At 40.1% G+C, this 22,108-nt stretch overlaps 1 protein-coding gene across 2 annotated transcripts in view; it reads left to right on the top strand.

Moving 5' to 3' along the window:
* STK32B (serine/threonine kinase 32B) overlaps positions 1-22,108 on the top strand; it is a 254,347-nt gene that overhangs the window by 26,824 nt on the left and 205,415 nt on the right. For both annotated transcript variants that reach the window (XM_073340132.1, XM_073340133.1), the window contains exon 2: positions 14,496-14,551. In XM_073340132.1, the coding sequence (XP_073196233.1) occupies positions 14,496-14,551 (56 nt within the window). The remainder of the gene's footprint in view (positions 1-14,495; positions 14,552-22,108) is intronic.

A 22,108-nucleotide genomic window follows, 5' to 3' on the forward strand; every position in this document is an offset into this window, starting at 1 on the left:
TTTTTCAGGGCACAAGCTCTAGACAGTAATTTATAATGGTGCTCTGTCTAATCCCAGTAGTTTACTTCTGAAAAGAAAGTCTAGTGCACTAGGTGATTGATTAAAATGTGAATACCTATAAACAGGTATTCAGAACTCTTACATCAAGAATTTTAACATTTCACCCTATATTAAAATAAACACACTTACTCAGGTAAACCATGTACTTTAAAATACATGAAGAAAAAGAGTCTAGTGCAGAAATCCTGTTCCTTGGTCCAGTGGTGGCAGCTGGTAAAAGTAAATGTGTGGTTTAATCGAGAAAAGTTTGAGTCAATGGGAGGCTTTTTATTAAAATGTCCAGTGAGTCTAAAGCTATGAAATTTAAAAAAAAATCAAGAGGACTACATGTTTTGGATTATCTTGATATAATTGAAATCTGTAGTTAGAATAATTGTTATGGGCGTAATGCTAAGTCTTCTTTCTGTATGTCCTTGGCAAACAGAAACCAAAGCTACTAGAATAAAAACAATCATTCAATTTTATGCCAGAAAATGTAACATTCTTCTGTGTTCTAAGTGGTTGAAATTGATCATATTTACTTTATAGGGCACAAGTAAACACAAAGTATTTTGGTTTCAGGAAATTACTTTTATTGTATGACACAGTGTGGGAACAATTTTCATATGTGGTCACCTATATATGAACACCAGATCCCACATTTTGGCATTTAAATAGTACTTAGGTGCAGCATTCTTTGGGGCAGGGGAGAAAACATCTTTTTTCTATTTAAGTAAAGTAACCTAAATTAATATTTGGATGTTCTCTAAAGATATCTGGGAAACTGGGGCAAGGAAATTAAGGCCTAAATCTCAAGTTGGACACCCAAAATTGACACTCAAACTTTGGCCTAAGTGATACACAAGTTCAGTAACAGAGCCAGTTACAGTGAAACCCTGGTTCCACTGGCAAAACTCCCATTGACTTCAACAGGCAGAGGGTTTCATCCCAAGTGTTACTGGCTCCCATTCTTGTCCTCAGACTATGCAACATGGAAATGTATGACAAATTTGGTGGTGATATTTGATGTACTTACTGGTAAGAGGATTAAAGGAAAGAGTTTCTGTGAAAAGCCAAGAAGTTTTGTCAAAATCTAATTTATTTTATTTAAGCAAGAAAATGTTGATTTCAATGACAATTTTTTATTGGAAAAATTCTCAATGAAACATTTCATGTTGAATTGGCACTTTGACTGGAGCTGGTTGGGAATTTTCCATTGGAATGATTTTTCAGCTGAAAATGCAGTTTCTACAAACTCAAAAATTTCCCAAAAACAAAGTGTTTCATTTTGAGTCAGTTTAACATTAAATTGTGTTTCCCCATTGTTCTGCATTGTCTTGTGGGAGCTGTCATTTGGGTGACTGATGTCCCCATTCTCTCCTATGAGCTGGGTTCCCTGGCTGGACTATATCACCCATGATAAGCAGAATGTTCCCTGTCACTAAGTGGTGTCATGCATCATAAGAGTCATGTGGCTGTGGTTATATCATGGGAGATGGAGCCTGGTCCATAAGGGAAAATGAGGGCATTAGTCACCCAAACTACATCTCTCTTGAGGCAATACACCATTATAAGGTGCATTTATAAATACAGATTAATGTTGAACTGACTTGAAATGAAACAATTCTGATCAGTTCGAGAAATTGAAATGAAACTTTTCCATTCAGGCATATTAGAACATTTTGTTTTGACTGAAAATGCTGAAACAAACAGTTCATCATTCCCAAACAGAAATTTCTCTGAATTTTTTGTTCTACAAATAAAATTGATATTTCAATTTGTCATCCTGAATTAGGATGACAAAAATATTGAAATATCAGAATTTCCTGTGGGATGGAAATTCCAATTTTTGCTCAACTAATTTTGATATTTCAAAATGTCAAAAAAAATCCAAAATGTCAGAAAAACCCTACTTTTCATTTCAATCCAAAAGCAGAATTTTTTGAGATTTCCAAATTGATAGATTTCTCAACACTTCATTCTGCAAACATTTCTGATATGTCAATATTTCATCCCATTTTGGGACAAAAACAAATGTTAAAATGCCAATTTCCTTTAGGATAGAAGTTACATTTTCTGAACACCACTAGTTCGCAAATATGGTCAAACTGAAATTTTGTTTCAAATTCAAACAAATATTAACAGAACCATTTTTTTCCATTTTTCACTTGGCTCTGGTTATCAGCTTTGTATCAAAAGACTGCACATACAAAAGTCTTCAGAACTTCCTCAATCCAAACAGACTGTAGATAATTAAGAAAAAAATTAAGAGAATGATTAAAACAGTAATTAGAAACAGCAGGTAAATTTGACTTAAAACAGTCATTAAGCCTGAAGAATTGAAATGTCTTCAAACAGTTTAAATGCAAAGCTCTGAAATGCAATGATAGAAAAATGTAGCATTAAGTGAAATAAAAGATCACCCTTGAAACTGCTGTTATCTTTCTCTCCAAATACCTATTGTTTTCCTAATTACCATGTTCTTCCCATCTTCCTAATCAAATGAATATATATTGGTGGCATATTCTATCTCAAACTTCATTTAAGTACCCAGTCTTATTCTCTGCTTGCCTCAAAAGATACAGCTGCTTCTACCATTCTGTCAACAAAAGCTTGTGTTTTATACTCAGTTTAAACATTCTCTCTCTTTGCTAATGTATTTTCTATAAATAGAGCAATATGGACTATGATTCCATCTAATATAACATTTTACGCCCCTTAGTCTAATTTTTAAGTATTTGTCATGTTTCTCCTGTATATATTTGTTCACCTTCAAGGCTCCATTATGGCCGCTGAATACATAACTGCATATAGCTGGCTAGTCATCTTCTGTGCTTGTGCATGCAAGTGCAGTAGCAGTTGAACAAGCTGTGATGTCTGCTCAAATTTATGCCAGAACAACCTTGCGGCTTGTAATTGTCATATCTCTGTCTGTTCAAAAAGCCTTAGAATTTACAACATAACCAAATGGCAAAAGCATGCTGGAGAACCCTTGAAAACTCAATAACAATACTGCCAAGTGAGTAAAAGGTACATGTTGAATCCACAAGGAAAAAATAATATTTAGCTATTCTAGTTCTTTGAGTTACATACGAAATGGACGCAGAATGTAAAAAAAAATTAGCAGATGTCTAAGGCACAAAATAGACTTGAATCAAAATCTAGCTCCTTGGCTGAATGTTTCATTGTGAAGCATTGTCTCCAGGCAAACCTTTTAAAATATATTGTAATGTGGTAACCCTGTCTTTTCTGGAAGAAAACTATGGCTAGGTTATGGCATATGAAACTGGTGCTAGAAAGAGCTGCAAGACACTGTTCCCTTTGTATTCCTTGTCATTTTAAAAAACAAACGCAACTTTGTAACATTTCTAGTTTGGAAGAAATAGAGAGGTGGTCTATCTGTATCACAGTAGTGAAATACAGAGGCATGCTGAACTTCACGTAGACAGAGGGGAATACATTGCAGGATCGGGCCCCAGTTTCTAGTGTTCTCTGCTGTGTGCAATCAGATCTGCTCAACTGTGTGTCAAAAAATCTGTGCTTCTAACAGCTAATAGGGTCATTTAGGTAAAGTGGCGGTGGTGGGGAAACAAATGGTGTTCTTAAAGCAGGAGGTCTCCATTCAATCGCTGCAGCCCTGTCGAGTTCAAAGCGTGGTGTGCAGCAGAGTGTTCTGGTGTGTAGTCCTAGGCGGTAACTGATTTGTTAGAGTTCTGTATCATGTGAAATGGATGATGCATGCAAAGTAGAAACAGTTTCATCCAAATTCCTTGGCTTTCTAGAACTTTATATGGGGAATTAATAGAGAAACTAATGTTCCTCTGCTTCAAACACCATGTGGTTTTTGCTTATGCTTCATAAAGGACTCAGTCATGGTTTTCATTTTTTTCAGATTTATGAACTTGGATCATATTTCGGCCTCAGTTACACCCGTGCAATCGAATGAAGTTAGTGGGATTACCTAGGAAAAATTAAGAAAAGTCTAGCTCAGAATAGCAACATCTAGATACCAACATCTACCAAGTTGCTTACACAATTTCAAATCAAATTCCTCTGCATTCTTTTCAGCAATGCCAAAGTTGTATATATCTGCATCTATAGCACTTAAGATGAGGTATATGTTTTATTTTATGGAGTGTAAAATTCTTCAAATAACACTTCTTAATGTATTTGGTCTAATGATATATTTGTACAATAGATATATCTCAGCCACACTGAGCACACAATAGGTAAGTCAGCGCTCTACAAAATCCACCCTGTTTTCATATCATCACCTCAGCCACATGTAATTTACAATTGAACAAATTATGCTGAAAATGAGAATATTTTAAATTAAATTCCTAAGTAAACCTACAAATCAGTGAGTGGAAATTTTGTGTTCCTATCCGATGTGGCATGAATCAAATACGTAATGATCTGTATCAAAATAATGGTTTGCTTATTTTTATTTGGCTCGAATCACTGCACCATTCATGAATAATGCAAGTGGGGTGAATGCATGTAAAGGACTCTATTATTTTAACACAACATTATGCATATAATTCTATATAGTCTTTGCAAAAGGATAAGTAATAGACATTTCCATGAAAATTATCTAGTTTATCTGCAGCATGGCAGTAAAAAGTCAATAGACTGTGATGTGAATGTTATTTTCCTAATGGTCTTCTTTTTTTGAGGGGTGGGAGACCAGGAAATGTGTATATCTTACTTTCCAATATATATCTTTTTACTGCATTAGGAACTTTCTGCTGTGTTATATTCTTTCAGCTATACCAATGTCATTTGAGAGGTGGTATGGCTGGACTGGGCATCGGGTTCTGTTCTCAACTCTATGGCTAATTTATATTAACTCCGAGAATTATTTTATCTGTTTCTTAGTACTGAAGTGGACCCCATTACCATATTATCTGAGCACCTCACAACCAGAGCTGTGCCAATAGCTACTGGTTTTTTTTAAATTTTTGTTGGCAGTTCCAAAATATAAAATTGCATTTCGGGTCAGCCCCAAACCAAAATGTTTTGGAACTGTCTGCAAATTGAAAAGTCAATAAAAATAGTTTTGGGTTGAATGAAGAATTCTGTTTGATGCAAAACAGAATGTTTTATTTTGATATTAGACACCTTTAACACTATTTTAAATTTATTTAGGAAGTATTAACAGGTTTACAAATTCATTTTTTAATCAAAGGAAAGGAAATTTGGAAGTGAAGGGAGAACTCTCCCTACCCCCTTCTATCCAGTAGCCCAGTGGTTAGGGCATTTATCTGATATGATATCTTATTTGACCCGTGTTCAAATTCTCACTTTGGCATAGGAACTCGAACCCAGGTCCCCCATGGGAGTGCCCAGACCATTGTGTTATTGGTTATTCTGCAGTGGGTCTCTCACCCTGTAGACTGGTTGTGAAGGTACTGGCGTGAGAGATGGGAGACCTGGGACTGGGAACGGTTTCAACATTTCTGAATTTTTTTCCCTTTTTTTTATCTGAAACAATTTGCTGAAATTGACAGGAATCTACAAAATGTTTTGACTGATCTAAATATGTACCTCAGTTCCAGGTGGCATTCCAGGGGGCTTGATTTCAAGTTTTCTGAATCTGTTTGGGGAGAAGAGGGATGAGCGGGGCGAATCCAAACTAATTTCTAGTCTCTGTAAAATACCCAAGTAAAATATATATTGTAAGGGCCAGATTCAGAGCTGATGAGCAAGTTAAATCTCCTATAGGCTTGCTTAAAGTCTCTTGGAACTACTTCTCTAAAATGGCATTCATTTACATATGTGTAAGGGACTCTGCTTTGGGGAAATCCACATGCCAAGTCAGAAAAAGATTTAAGTTAAAGAGTGTGTGTGAAGGCCTACTATAATTTACACATTCTTACAAGATTCTTTTAGCTGCTTTTCTTGCTACAGTCATCTCATCTGGACACTCAGCATAAGAGTCACTTCCTGCTTTACACTCATAACCTCTGCTCTAGCACTATCTGCTCCCACTCTCAAATATAGTCTTAGAGTTGAAGGCCAGAAGAGACCACCAGATCATCCACTCTGACCTCCTGTATATCACAGTCCACCAACCAGACCCAGCACCTGCATGCTAAACTCAACAACCAAAATTAGACCAAAGTATTATAGCCCCCAGGAGATTAGACTATTATGTGCAAAGTAATAGGAAAGACTGAGGTATCACCAGTGCCCCAGGCCTCCACAGTGGCAGGGAAATGATTAAGTGAGATATACCCCGATAATCCTGGCAAGTGAACCACATACTCATGCTGCAGAGGAAGGGAAATGATTAAGTGAGATATACCCCGATAATCCTGGCAAGTGAACCACATACTCATGCTGTCAGTGCCAATCTGAGCTGGGGGGGGAATTCCTTCCCAACATCACATATAGCCATCAGTTAGACCCTGAACATGTGAGCAAAAACCAGCCAGCCAAGCAGCTGAGAGAGAGAGAATGCTCGGTGCTACATCAGAGCATCAGAGCTCTGATGTCCCATCTCCAGCCATGACCATCCTTGATACTTCAGAGGAAGAAGATAAAATAAAATAAACAATACATTGGGGGAAAGAATCCCTTCCTGCCATTTAATCCTTAATCGTTGTGCTGGATCTAATATAGGGCCTGATCCTGGAATCCTTAGTCAAAGCTCCCACTCATGCTTGTTGGAAATTTGAATGAGTAACAAATGCTAGATCAGGCTCTCAGACTGCAGTCTCCATGAGATACTTTATTTTCCTACATGTTTGTAAAACACCATTAACCCCTATTATCCTACATATGATAACCCACTTGCAAACAGTGCTTGCTTAAAAAACTAGTAAAGATAAAATGCATCAACCTCCCCAAAAGTTGGAAAGGAAATTTTTTCCTCCCAAGTAAAGGATACCAAGAAAACTATTTTAAAAAAAGCAATAGTCATATGACTGCTGGTAAAGAATGAGTTCCCCTGCCAAACATACTGTTGTTTCACCTGGATTCTGTGCTAGTGTAACACCGACAGATCCTGGTGGTTGGCAGGCAGGCAGGCTTGAACCTGGGACCTCTGAAGCTTAGTGCATGAGCCTCTACCGCATAAGCTAAAAGCCAACTTCCTGTTAGCTAAGGCTGTAGAGCTGACTCATTTTAGCTCTTTCTCTAAGTGGTCCCAGTGCCACTAGATGGGACAGAACACCACACCCAGGAGGTGAGTGAGTTACATTAGCAAAACATCATTAGATACAACAATAGAGGGCAACAAAAATGATTAGGGGACTGGAACACATGAGTTATGAGGAGAGGCTGAGGGAACTGGGATTGTTTAGCCTGCAGAAGAGAAGAATGAGGGGGGATTTGATAGCTGCTTTCAGCTACCTGAAAGGGGGTTCCAAAGAGGATGGCTCTAGACTGTTCTCAGTGGTAGCAGATGACAGAACGAGGAGTAATGGTCTCAAGTTGCAGTGGGGGAGATTTAGGTTGGATATTAGGAAAAACTTTTTCACTAGGAGGGTGGTGAAACACTGGAATGCGTTACCTAGGGAAGTGGTAGAATCTCCTTCCTTAGAAGTTTTTAAGGTCAGGCTTGACAAAGTCCTGGCTGGGATGATTTAATTGGGGATCGGTCCTGCTTGGAGCAGGGGGTTGGACTAGATGACCTCCTGAGGTCCCTTCCCATCCTGATATTCTATGATTCTATGATTGCCAGTCTATGCAAGAGTGTTAGATGTGTAATACTTTATGGGATGAGAACTCTGTAGTTGTGATACCCTCATTGCACAGACACTGTCTGATCTTGATGATATTTTAAGCACAGGAGCTATTGGAGCTCATGGTCAACCATGGCTCATCTCAGCATCTGCTGTGGCATTGCAGTCTCGAATGTTCACAACAGGGAAAAACGCACTAAAATAACATAAAAATTGTGTGATTAAATAAGAAAAGGCAAGTACAAGGAAAAAAGCAAGTCAGAAGGAAGGATTAAAATTAATACCTGAGGACAATGGACTAGTATAACACTGAGGTAGCACTCAGTTTAGGTTGCAATACTCTGTTAGTTACAGCTCTATTGCCAAGCTGACTGCTCTGCTTAATGTATGCAGTGTTGTTGTAGCCAGGATATTAGAGAGACAAGGTGGGTGGGTTAATAACTTTTATTGGACCACCTTTAGAGTATACATAGAGCTTTTCTTTATGTGTTAACTATTGCTATGTGTTACTATATGCTAAACAATCTGTTCCATCTTGTATTTAGCTGTGACACTCTGAGTAAGTTTCCCAGACCTGAAGAAGAGCTCTGTGTAAGCTGCAAAGCTTGTCTCTCTCACCAATAGACGTTGGTCCAATAGAAGATATGACCCCACCCACCTTTTCTCTGCTATAATTAATGTTTTTCTGTTCATCTTGACCCTCTGATAGGTCTACTGTTTAAAATAGCATAGTCCTACAATTGAATATTGCTATTTTGACTGTATGTCTCATCTGAAAAAAAAATGTCCCTTCTACCCTTCTCTAGCGTCATGCTGAGAGCACTGGGTCAGAGGACTTAGAGGAAAGAGTGTCACCTACTGAATCAGCAGCACTGCTTCTTGCAGAAGAGGTGCTGGAGGGGGGTGTCCTATCTAAGCGTTGACCTAGACTCCACAACTCTGGTTGTAATCTAAGGTGTGAGGGAGCTTTGCCACTGCCTCCAATAGGACCAGGATTCAACCTGTGGTGTTGTTATCTATGAAGATCACAGTTCAGGTTGGCAAGGCTATAGGAAGCCAGAATTCCTTTTCACCTGCCTGACAACTACCAATTGGTTGTGTCCCCTTTCATTGTCTGGCAGATCCACCTTGCTCGTCTTAACTTCAGTACCTAGAAGTAGATATTCACTTTAAAATTTAAAGTAAGGGGCTTGTTTTATAGCAACCCACAAAACGACAACATTGTTTTCTCTTCAAGTTAGGTTGAAAAGTGTAACCTTCCACTTTAGCTTCATGCTGAGAGTGAAAGTTGTGAACATTAAATCAACTATTGTGGCTGTATTTTTTAATCACTCTTATGTGGTTTATTAGTAATCTGAGTTAAACCAAAAGGGACAAATGCTTCATTTAATCATTTACTTCTTGAAGAAGTCCAATTTGCATTTAAATCCCCTATAATAAATAAATTTTATCGTTGTCATTAGGAGTAATGCTAACCATTAAAGAACAACATTTAGAGAAATAAGATTTAAGTGGACACTAATAAATTCCCTTCCCTAGCTAAAAATGAATGTTTAATCTAGGTTCTTATGAAAATAAAATCCCTTATTAAAATGATAAATTTCAAAATCAACCCAGTGCTGTATAATAATATAATATATCTCTGTTGTAACTTGCGTGGAATTAATTTCAAATTGCTGGAGATGAATCTACATCAAATGCTATCCAGCTGTAATTGGGGACCAGCCTCAGTGGCCCAGACTCTGATCCAAGCTATACCTGTTTGTACGTCTGCAGTAAGCCATTTGAAGCCAATGAACCTGATTCTCCTCTGACTTATTTTCTCCTGAATTATATTGAGAGGAAATCCAATCTAACAGGTGTTACGCTGGTCTAGTCAAAATCAGTCTATGGCCTAGCTGAAGAGCCCAGTCGTATCCTTTCTGAGGCCAAACTCCCATTCACATAAATAGGACTTTTACCTGCCTAAGGAGTGCAAGCAGCAGGCGATGCTCAATCAAATGACATTTTCTTTAAACAGAGGTGTCTGGTTTAAAACCAGATCAATAAAATGTATAAGAAATATCAAAGGGGTGTAGTATGTGAGTTACAGAGATAAGCTTGTTTGCAAAGGAGAAAAGCTGTCAAAGAGTGGAGTAAAAATCACTCTCTACCATTTTAACAAGAGGTAAGGGGAGCACATCTCTCTGAGCCTTTCACATGCTACAAGGATGTACATCTCTGATCAGCTTCAAGATCCTGGTCACTGATCCTGCAAGTCACTCCATTCACTGACTTCAGTGGGTGCACTGTGCAGAGTGACTAGCCGGGACAGGGCATAAAATGTCAGAAGCCTCTGTGGATTGGGGTCTCGCGAGCTCTGGATCACTGAAAGAACAGATTCCGGGACAGCACCTTTGATAAATAATAACCATGGATTGCCTAGTGCTAAGGGAGAGGAGCACAGCCTTTTCAGCATAGGCCCTCATTTGGATCAAAATATTAGACTCATCTCTTTAATAAGCCTTCCGCCAACAGCACTGTAGCCCACTCTTCAGTGTGTGTTATGCATACCCACTGTGCCTGCTCCACAGATGATATGACTCTGCTACTGCACCCCATTAACCTACTGCTTTGTTTAGCTCACACTCTAGTACCCTGCTTCTAGCTTCCTAGGTTCAATTCCTGGTGATTATCGTGCAGATATTTGTTATGGCAGCGCTAACAAATGGACCAACAATGCTTTCTTGAAGATGCTGAAAGCTAGCAAAAATAATCTAATATTTAATATATTATATTATTAATATAATATAATATTAATATATTTAATAATCTAATATTTAATATATTATAATAATATTTAATATATTATATTATTAATATAATATAATATTAATATATTATAATAGCATTAATTGAGTCAACATAAACACTACAAGCATTGTTACAGGGAGACACTGAGTCGTCAGCCTTTCTCTTTGACTTGCTATACATAGGGACTTAGGACTGCAAGGGAGCTCCTGGGTCATCAAGACCAGTCTCCTGCTACCACAGGCAGCCCCCTTGTACAATTGCAACCATCTCATATAACTGGTCTCGACCTTAAGAGGCACTACTCTCCTATTCGACCTGGGCTGGTAGATGTTTCCACGGTAAACATCTGATGAAGTGAGCTGTAGCTCACGAAAGCTCATGCTCAAATAAATTGGTTAGTCTCTAAGGTGCCACAAGTCCTCCTTTTCTTTTTGCGAATACAGACTAACACGGCTGTTCCTCTGAAACCTTTAACAGGGATGTATATCGTCTCACTTCGAAGTTTTGTTTGTTTGTGAGTAGTTTTTTTTGCCTGAAGTGGTACATTTTCAGAGCAACTTTGCAAAGGTGCTATACATAATTTTGCAGATGCCCAGTTAACACAGTGGAGGGCACACTGGAAATGGACAGCCAAAGCTAGAACAACACACAAGTTGCCAGTTCTTGTTTGTTTGTTTAATAAGTTTCAATAAATGTTGCCAATTTCAGTTCACGTGGTTCTGTAGCCTTTGGATTTCACTTTAAAGTGTGATTCTGTTCTGACAAGTGATTGTAAAAACTGAATCACACATTCCCATGGTTGTGTCTCAATATCAAATTTGCTCAGACTACCAGTATAATGAGGGGTTTTTCCCTTAACTACCAGCCCTACCACCTAACCTAGGCTTTGAAAGTCACACTGCATTCTATCTAGCTCATGCAACAATACCGCTAAGAAAGGTTCTGAAAGCCAAAATCTGCTCTTTCACAAGCCCTGGCTGGGATGATTTAGTTGGGGACTGGTCCTGCTTTGAGCAGGGGGTTAGACTAGATGAGTTCCTGAGGTCCCTTCCAACCCTGATATTCTATGATTCTGTGATTATGCAAAGCCAGTGTAGTCTCTAATTTATATTGCTGTGACTCTGGAGTAAATCTATTCTATGCTAATCTTCTGAAGTAGGCTTTGTATTACGTCTAAGAAAAATGTGTGTTTCTTTTTAAATTACATTTTGCACTGGGTTAGCAAACCGTATAGGGAAGGCCTGATGCAGACCCTTTCACACCATCCAAACTCCCTTTCACTTCAATGGATTTTCTGCCTGAATAAAGAGATGACAGGAATAGGCCCTGAGAGTGGTTAGTGCTACCATTGCTATTGCATATCTGTAACAGGATGGCAGTGTTTGCCTATTAGCAGATGATGATACTGCTAGAAACCATTAATTTAACTGATTTGCTGACTCACTGGTGCAGCTGGCTCATTATGGGTACAAGAGAGCTTGGGTGTTAGCCTGAGCTGGGACCTGAGGGAAGGAATGAAGAAACTGTAAGAGCAGATAGAAAAGGAGTACTTGTGGCACCTTAGAGACTAACCAATTTATTTGAGCATAAGCTTTTGTGAGCTACAGCTCACTTCATCGGATGCATACTGTGGAAAGTGTAGAAGATCTTTTTATATACACACAAAGCATGAAAAAATACCTCCTACCACCCCACTCTCCTGCTGGTAATAGCTTATCTAAAGTGATCACTCTCCTTACAATGTATATGATAATCAAGTTGGGCCATTTCCAGCACAAATCCAGGGTTTAACAAGAACGTCTGGGGGTGGGGGGGGGTAGGCTCGTTCACCTGCACATCCACCGATGTGATATATGCTATCATGTGCCAGCAACGCCCCTCTGCCATGTACATTGGTCAAACTGGACAGTCTCTACGTAAAAGAATAAATGGACACAAATCAGATGTCAAGAATTATAACATTCATAAACCAGTCGGAGAACACTTCAATCTCTCTGGTCACGCGATTACAGACATGAAAGTTGCTATATTACAACTAAAAAACTTCAAATCCAGACTCCAGCGAGAAACTGTTGAATTGGAATTCATTTGCAAATTTGATACAATTAACTTAGGCTTGAATAGAGACTGGGAGTGGCTAAGTCATTATGCAAGGTAACCTATTTCCCCTTGTTTTTTCCTACCCCCGCCCCCCAGACGTTCTTGTTAAACCCTGGATTTGTGCTGGAAATGGCCCACCTTGATTATCATACACATTGTAAGGAGAGTGGTCACTTTAGATAAGCTATTACCAGCAGGAGAGTGGGTTTGTGGGGGGGGGGGGGAGAGAAAACCTGGATTTGTGCTGGAAATGGCCCAAATTGATTATCATACACATTGTAAGGAGAGTGATCACTTTAGATAAGCTATTACCAGCAGCAGAGTGGGGTGGGAGGAGGTATTTTTTCATGCTTTGTGTGTATATAAAAAGATCTTCTACACTTTCCACAGTATGCATCCGATGAAGTGAGCTGTAGCTCACGAAAGCTTATGCTCAAATAAATTGGTTAGTCTCTAAGGTGCCACAAGTACTTCTTTTCTTTTTGCGAATACAGACTAACATGGCTGTTACTCTGAAACCTGTAAGAGCAGATACACTTTAGTGTGGAATTTTTAGTTTACTAGTTATTAGTATTTTGAGAATGACCTTTTCAATAATAAATCAGACCTGAAGAGAAGTAACTTGCTTTCACTGAGGGTTTGTCTACACTGCAGTTAGGCACCTGTGGCTAGCCCTTGTCAGCTGGCTCGGGCTGTGGGGCTGTTTAATTGTGGTGTAGACATTTGGGCTTGGACTGCAGCCCAGACTCTAGGACCCTGCAAGGTGGGAGGGTCTTCTGTAGCCTGAGCCTGAATGTCTACAGTACAATGAGCAGCTTTGCAGCCTGAGCCAGCTGGCATTGGCTAGCCACAGGTGTCTAATTGTAGTGTAGACATACCCTGAGTGTCTAGGGTTGTTGCAGTGAGGGAAGGATTCCATACATACTCACTGTAACACGTTTGGTTTTTTTTAAACTAGACTTTGCACTTTCTGTAGCTTCTTCTGTCTGAAGATCTCTGATGGGCTGTATGAACAATGAAATATCCCTTTGAGGTTGGCATTAATTCTGGAGCCCTGCGAAATGCATTTTGCTGGGTGGATGAAATGTTAAAAATTCTAAACAATCTCTGCTGCACCGGGGAACTGTAGACAGTTATTGGACTGGAGCCAGTGACATCAAAAGTGGATAAGACTGACTCAGGAGTGGAGTGGAATCAGGCAACCCAAAATTCACTCATGGGCCAGAATTCACACCCCTCTCTTTTGTGTGTGTGTGTGTGTGTGGGGTGGGGTGTGTGGGGGGAAGCAACAGCTGTGGTCATCCTTCTCACTGGGATATATTCTCCCTCCAATTGGTACAATATTGCCAATCCCAGATGTTCAAAAACCAGGAATTAGATTTCGCCCCTCCCCTCCCCCACAAAAAGGTGAGATTTTCTTTAAACCCATGAGGTGGTTTTTTTTAATTGGGTTAATTTATTTTACTTACTGGTTTCTGAGTATTTAGGTTCCGTTCCGTTCATACTTTCAGGTTTTTGTCTGCAACTATTTTTAAAGAGGGAAGGTCATCTCTGTGTAAGCTCAAAAGCTTCTCTCTCTCTCTCACCCCAACAGAAGCTGGTCCAGTAAAAGATATCACCTCACTCACCTTCTCTCTCTAGTATCCTGGGACCAACATGGCTACAACAACACTGCAAACAATGCTTTTTTTCCCCCAGTCAAACATATTTTTATTTCGAGGACCTGGGGCTTTAAGAAAAACAGTAAATATCATGAGATCTGTGATAAAGTCACAAGAGTAGGCAACATTGCATCGTTTTTAATTTTTAAATAATTATTTCTGAGCCTGCATTTTACAAACTATTATTCCTCTCTTTTTCTATTTGCTTTTACAGTTAATTTTGACCACTTTCAAATACTGCGTGCTATTGGGAAAGGGAGTTTCGGAAAGGTAAGAATCAATGTTTAGTTGTTGTTTTTGGTGGTAAATCTAGCATCAGGTTTCTTCATACTAATATGATGTGCTCATTCACTCTGGTTAGACTAACAGAGTTGCATTTTTGTAGCATTCTGATCACAATCAAATTAAGCGCAACTTTGGTTGTACATTAAATTAAGTTACTCTGACATTTGCTTAAGTTAATTGTGTAAATATGATTATAATATCTTCCACAGGGCTTATCAGGACTAAGAAATCCACTTCAAATAAATAAATAAATGAAAGAAGTAGTAGCAGACATCTCAGTTAGGTTGTACAGATAAATCAGGATCAGAACTAGATCATTCTTATCTATTTTAATATTTAAATTACAAAGATACTTTTACATTGATTCAAATACATGTAAAGTTCTATCAGCTGAAATGTAATTATGGTAGAAAATGTTTCTTTAATTCAATGAGCATGTGCTAGAATAGGGAAAACTAATGACTTGTTTACAAATGAGTATATAATAAAGAAGCCGGTAATAACCAAGATTTTAAATTTTCATATGGGTAAATACAAGGCTATGCAGTCAGATGGAGTCATGTTAAGAAAATGTTAGAGAGAGAATATTACTTGAAATGGTAAATTTTGAAGCTTGCATATAACTTGGACAGCAGATCAAATAATAATGAGTTAGACTTTGATTCAGGAGATATTTAATTTAAGCATATGCCCACTGTGTTCTTTGGAGCTACTCCCACACTTACGATTAAGTCCATATATGAAATTTTGCAGGATCGGTGATCTTACATGGGTAATGGTGTATTTCATCCAGCAGAAACCCAAATCACTTTGCAAGCTGACTTTCAAATTTTTGGCTGTAAATCTTTATTTAGACCAATGAATTTCATGAGAAGTTTTACCTGAATAAGACTGCAGGAATGAGTGTCATATGCAAAACTTATCCAAGTATCCTCTCCCATACCACTGAGGTTCAGCCACCTCTGGGGTGGAACACAGTAACTGTTTACTATCACACAGCACTACTAGAACGTCACATCAAACTGAAACTACAGAGGTCCTTCGTGATTCCACTGTCTGGGGTACAGGTTAGATCCAGGATAAGTATTCATAGGTATATCCAAATGATCCTAACCTTTGACCGGAGCTTGCATTCCTATCTTTCCCTCAGAGTTGCCCCCTTACCCTGATATGACTGCCTTCCCCAAAAGGCCCTGGCTCTTCATGCCAGATGCAGCTGTTTTGTAAGGGAAGGAAAAACGGAACACTACAGCCCTCTGAGCTCTTCAGGAGCTAGCTGGTGGATCCATTCTTGTCAGGGCCATGTGGGGCCCATGGCAATGCTACCTAAAAGAGACCGGTTCATGAAGCACTGTTTTTGTAATTCCTGATACGACAGCCTTTTCTGGTGCTGAGTATTTGTTTGGGGTGCAGTTGGCTACAGTGTTCTCTGAATCTTTTTATCATTTGGATTTAGATTCACAGTCCCCTAGAGCATCCACTGAACAACAGGAAGAAATATACACATGCTGCTCATCTTTTAACATAATTTGTTTAATGTACAGTTGTTAGTGCAACAAAATAGTCTTCTGAATAATGTACTCATTTATCCCAAATCAACACAAAAAAGTTCCACTCCATATCCTGTCTCTTCCACAAACAGTAAAAGAAGAAAACACATGTTAAGATGACCTGTCCTACAGTATCCACAAGGAGGGCGGGTCAAAAGCACAGCTTCCAAAAAACTTTTTTCAGCAAATCCCTTTCAGCCCCTACCATCCATTCAGGAATGACTTTGATCCCAACTTTACCTGTCAATCTCCTTCTGGAACCTCCTCATGATGGAAAGCAGCAACACAGTGTTGTTGCCTCATCATTTCCTTATTTTGGTAAATTGTGCCTGAACCTATTGTAATACCCTCCCCGATTGATGTCCCGTATTTTATTTTGTGCTTGTAGAGCATGGCACTTTTCTTGACTTGCCTTAGTGTCAAGATAGGTGAAGTAATATCTTTTACTGGACCAACCTTTGCTGGTGGAAGGGACAAGCTTTTTGAGCCCTTTCTCAGGACTGGAGAAGGTAACCAGAGCATCTGAGCTAAATACAAGTTGAGACAGAGTGTTAAGCACAAGGGGTTCACGCATGCTAGCAGGCAGTAGGGTGTGTTACAATTTGTTCTAATGAGCCATAAACCCAGTGTCTCTGTTTAAGTCCTTGGTTTTTAGGGTCCAGCGGAGTTACGAATTTAAGTTCCCAGACTCATCTTTTGAAGGTATTATGCAGGTTTGCTTGGAGGAAGAGGACTGAGAGGTCATATATGGAGTGATCGATTTATGAAAAGTGTTTGCTCATGGGTGATATGGTGTTTTTTGTCTTTTTTTTGTGAGCTCAAGAGCATAGTGACTATCTGGTTTCACTCACACAGTCGTTGCGGCATTTCATGTAGTGGATGAGAGACCCCACATGTGATAGGCATGTGTATGATCCATCGAGCTTGAAAGGTGTGTTATGTGGGGGGTGTTGATCATTGTAGCAGTGGAGATATGTTTGCAGGTTTTGCATCTGCTGTTCTGGCAGAGTGTGGTGCCGCTTTCAGTTGGTGTGCCTTGGTTTGTGGGGAGCTCACTTCTGTTTGTGAGGGTGGGGGGTTGTTTGCAGGCCAGAAGAGTAGGTTCAGAAAAGATTTCTTCCACTGTGAGGTGGTATGACAAATTGGGAAGTGTGGTGAGTGGTTCCCCCTTGCCTGTTGTAATGGGTTCTCCCAGGGAATTTGGGTGGCCCTTTCCGTGATGTGGTCCATTTATCTGGTAGAGTGCCCTGTTTAGTGAAGGTGGTTTTAAATGTGTTTAGGTGTGTATGCAGAATTTTCTCTCCAGAGCAAATTCTGTGGTACCTGAGTGCCTGGCTGAGAAACTTATTTTTCTAGGGTGTTTCTAGGGTGGCTGCTTGATCTGTGGAGGTAAGTGTGGTGATTCAGGGGCTTCTTGCAGATAGTTGTTTATAGGGTTCCATTGCTGAAGCTGATGCTGGTGTGGGAGTGTTCTAGAAAGAATTTGATGGATGGACAGTGGTTATTCAAGTTATGGTGGAAATCAGAAGGCATTTAGGTCATCTCTCCAGAGGTTGAAAATCTCATTGATGTAACTTGGGTATATCATTGGTTTCATGGTCCGTTTTTTCCAGAAATCCTTCCTTAAGGTGGCCCATGAAGAGGTTGGAATAATGAGGAACCATCCTAGTACCCATGGCTATTCCCATGGTTTGGACAAAGTGTTCATTAAATGTGAAGTTGCTGTAGGTGAGTTTGGCAATTCATTTGGGGTGGATTTCAGAGTGCTGTACGTTATCTTGTAAGTATTTGAAGGAGGCAGTGATGCCATCATGGTGAAAGATGTTGGTGTATATGAAGGTGGTATCCATTGTGGCAAGGGTGGTGTTCTCTGGGAGGTTGTTAAAGTTGCAGAGCTTCTTAGAGGAAGCTGGCTCTTTGTGTGGTAAGTGGTTTGAAGATGGTTTATATGAGTCCTATATTCCTTCAGTAAGAGTGCCAGGGCCAGGTATGCTGGGTCTGCCTGTATTCCTTTGTTTGTGTATCTTGTGGCGCACCTTGTGGGGTGGGTTCATGGGGGATGAGGTTGTAGAGTTTCTCTTGGAGTTGTTTGGGGAAGGATTTGATGGTACCTTTAAATTCTTGTGTAAACTGTGGTTTGGGTCTCCTTTGAGTTCTTTATAGTAGGTTGCGAGAGTTGTCTGTTAGCCTCATTGATGTAGTCATCACAATTAAAGACTACAATGGCGCCTCTTTTGTCTGCTGGTTTGATCGCTATCTGATAGTTGGATTTCATGGGCTGTGTAGCTATCCTGTGTCAGTAGTGGAGAGACTGTGATAGATGCAATATTTGCTGAGAATATCACTGATTTATTTCCCCTAAAGCAATGGATGTTATGATCCAATGTCTGGCTTTGTCTGCTGGAGGGTGTCCAGTCAGATTATTCTTTTTTTTGCTTTTCTTTTTTTTTTCCTTATGACTGTTGATGGGGATGTGATAGTTGTGGGTAGTGGTATCTTTGTTGTGACAGAATTCCTTGAGGTGGTGTCAGCAGAAGAATTCTTCTGGTTCTCCACATGATAGTATGGTATCAGATTCTGTGGTGGAGCAGAAAACCAGTCTCTTGGAGAGTACAGATACTTCAGTTCCAGTTAGGGGCAGTCTTGATATGTTGATGATGTTGAGGTGTTGTGTATTGTGTGGGGGTCCTGGTGTCATGGTATCTCCCAGAGGTGGTTCCACATTTTATTTTTGTGTTGGATGGCTGTCATCGGCCTTTTTTTTTTAGAGTTGTTTTGGGTTTCCTGAATGATCTCCAAGTAGGTTTCCTGTTTATTTTGAGAGGGGTTTTTTTTCTCCCAGTTTGTGGGAGCATGTGATAATTTCTTGTTTGAGGAGTTCCCTTCTGGAGTATGTAAGATGGTTCCTCAGTTTTTCTGAGGTCCCTTTGCAGAGCTTTCCCACACACTTAGAATTGTATGCAGTAGTCAGAGGGTTATAGATGGACAGTCCTCTGGGGATGATGATGTGTTTCTTGCATCTGCTCAGGAAGTAGATGTTGCTGTTCAGTCTGGCTTCCTTCATCATGTTGTTAAATTTCCATTTTAAGGAGCAGTGTTTGTTGTTTCCCCTCTTCTGGCCACCCCAGCCTCTTTTGTCTTCTGACAGCTGCAAGACTTTTTATGACACTCCTAGCTTTATATTTTACTGCTACTGGGTTGCAGTGTCTATGTAGATATATCTTAAAATTACAGGGTTGCTACAGCAACCTTAGGCCTCTGCAGGGTTCAGCTGCAGGTGGCAGCTGATATGACAGGCACAGACTTTGCACAGCTCAGCATGCTTTTGTGCGCAGTGCTCAAGGTGATTCTCTCCATCAGCTGTCCTTCTCTTTCCCTCTGGAGCTAACTCCCTCAGCAGCTACCCTGTCTCCCTAGAGACAGCCTCAAAAAACAAGAAAGCATTTTTCCTGACTTTTGTTGACATCTGAGTGGCAGTTTATCTTCAATATTTGACTGCAATAGTATTTGTTGTATGAGAATTCACAAGCCACTCAGCAGATAGGAGGATGAGCTCTTGAGACATAAAGACTTGAGAAGTGGTCACCAGACTTTCAAATGACCCTATACCAACATGTACCATTTTCTTAAAGGAGCAGTATCTGTCTTGAGATTGACAGGGCAGATGCAGTCTTGTAACTACAGTAGTAGTTCTTTTACTAGAGAAAGTGAAAAGGTATACCACAATGGCTGTGAGCAGGATAGGAAGGGACCATGGATAAAAAGGGGGAGGAAAAAAGGAGTAAAATTAGTTTTCCTGAAATAGAAAGGTTTATTTACCCTGCTCTGACAGCTAAGGTTCCAATTCAGCAAAGGATGTGCTTAAATATCAAGTGACCTAAGTTCTGAGCCTGATTTAGGTAGCGATTCACTAAGGTATGCAAGCATATATCTTCCTTTAAACAAGTGAGCAGTCTCAGTGGCTTTATCCCTAACTTCCTTTCTGGCTTTGGGTAGCTACTTTCGCAGTTTTCTCCTCTGTACCACAGGACATTGATATTTCACAGTATCTTGAGATCTCTGGGTGAAGGGAACTTTCAAAGTTCAGGGCACTATACCATTAGTATTTCCTCTAATACCCAAAGCTGGCCAAGTCAGAAATTCCTCAAGAATAGTCCTCCGCTTGGTAGTCAGTATTTCTTTTCCTGGTTTATGACCTTGTAAAAAGAAGTCCAGCAGGGAACACAATTTAAAAAATCATTCAAACTGCAAATTCCTAAGATAAGTCCAGGTAATGGTTGTTTTACACCCTGTCAAATATTGCAAGTGTGTGCTTGCATCTGATCAAACTAGATTTTCTTTTCTTCCTTAATAGAGTTCTGTAAAATGTGAGTCTAATCAAACCAATTACCGTAAACATTATATATCTGGATATTCAATAAATCAAATATTGACTAGGAATGAAATACTATAATTTTCATTTAGCTTTACTGCAGATGTAACCATGTAGTTGCAGGCTCGCACTGGCAGGATAATTTGAATTCAAGTGCAGGATCTACTTTCCACGGATGATATTGTACCAGACTTCTTCAAATTCTCTGTTCAAATTGTCAAGTACATTGAACAGTCTGCAGCATCGGCCCCTATTTTACTAGCTAGGGCAGAAAACATTTGTGGAACCACCACCCCACCAGCAGCCAAACCAAAAAGAACAAAACCCCTCCAAAATACCACCCCACAGCCAGCCAATCGGAGTGGAAAAAAGGCAAAATAAAAAAGCAAAGCAGTGTGGCACTCCCTGGAAATTGGCATCCAGGGTCATTGCCCTGCTTGCCTGCCCCTAGAACAAACCCTGACAATACGACCTCCTTAAATTTAAATTATGATTTGACTGTACAAACATTTCCTCCTCCTATATATCTCAGGTGTTGAGACACAGGGCTGAGGTCTGATGCTTACTGGTGTACATCAGGAATAGTTCTACTAAAGTCAAGGGAGCACCACTGGTGTAACACGGATGTGAGACCAGAATCAGTCCCACAGTCAGGGCCTGCTTGACTGAATAATTGGTAAAGTATTTTCTAATAATCTGCAGTTTATCCAACAGCAACATACTGCACCAGCGCGGAGTAATAATGTTTCTTGACAATATGGCCACAAATATTCTTGAGCTTGAAGTGACATGAGAAGATTCTGGGCTAGATGTTTTGCCTCTGTTCCAGCCGTTTTGTATTGGTCATGCCTTAAAAGGGCAGCTGAGGGTTCCCTGGGTCAGAGAAATTCCTTAGTGGTGTAAAGCCAGGTCTGTAACACCCAGCCCCCAACCCTTTTCTAAGTTTCTCCAGTCTATGGCCAGGGCCACCTAGCTGAGACCATGGATATTAGTGGCTTGGAGCATGAGGGGACAGATCAGGAGTGGAGGATAGATTCTGTATCCCTATACACATCTACTATCTATTGCTTTAGCAAGTTTGTCCCAGACATAGACAGGAACAACTTAGTTGGGACTAACAGTGTGTGGAGATAGAGTACCTCACCTCTGTTTCCAGTTGTCTCCCCTAGGCAGCTGCTCTGGAGCCCAGCACAGAACACCTGGAATTGCGACTCTCCTGGGTGGATGGGAGACTTAGCCCTGGTCTACACTAGGACTTTAGGGCGAATTTAGCAGCGTTAAATCAATGTAAACGTGCACCTGTCCACACAATGAAGCCCTTTTTTTCGACTTAAAGGGCTCTTAAAATCGATTTCCTTACTCCACCCCCGACAAGGGGATTAGCGCTTAAATCGTTCTTGCCGGGTCGAATTTGGGGTACTGTGGACACAATTCGACGGTATTGGCCTCTGGGAGCTATCCCAGAGTGCTCCATTGTGACCACACTGGACAGCACTCTCAACTCAGATGCACTGGCCAGGTAGACAGGAAAAGAACCGCGAACTTTTGAATCTCATTTTCGGAGACTGCAGGAACTGTGGGATAGCTACCCACAGTGCAACTCTCCGGAAGTCGACGCTT

This window comes from Lepidochelys kempii, chromosome 4 (genome assembly GCF_965140265.1).
Source record: "Lepidochelys kempii isolate rLepKem1 chromosome 4, rLepKem1.hap2, whole genome shotgun sequence".
Taxonomy (NCBI): domain Eukaryota; kingdom Metazoa; phylum Chordata; order Testudines; family Cheloniidae; genus Lepidochelys; species Lepidochelys kempii.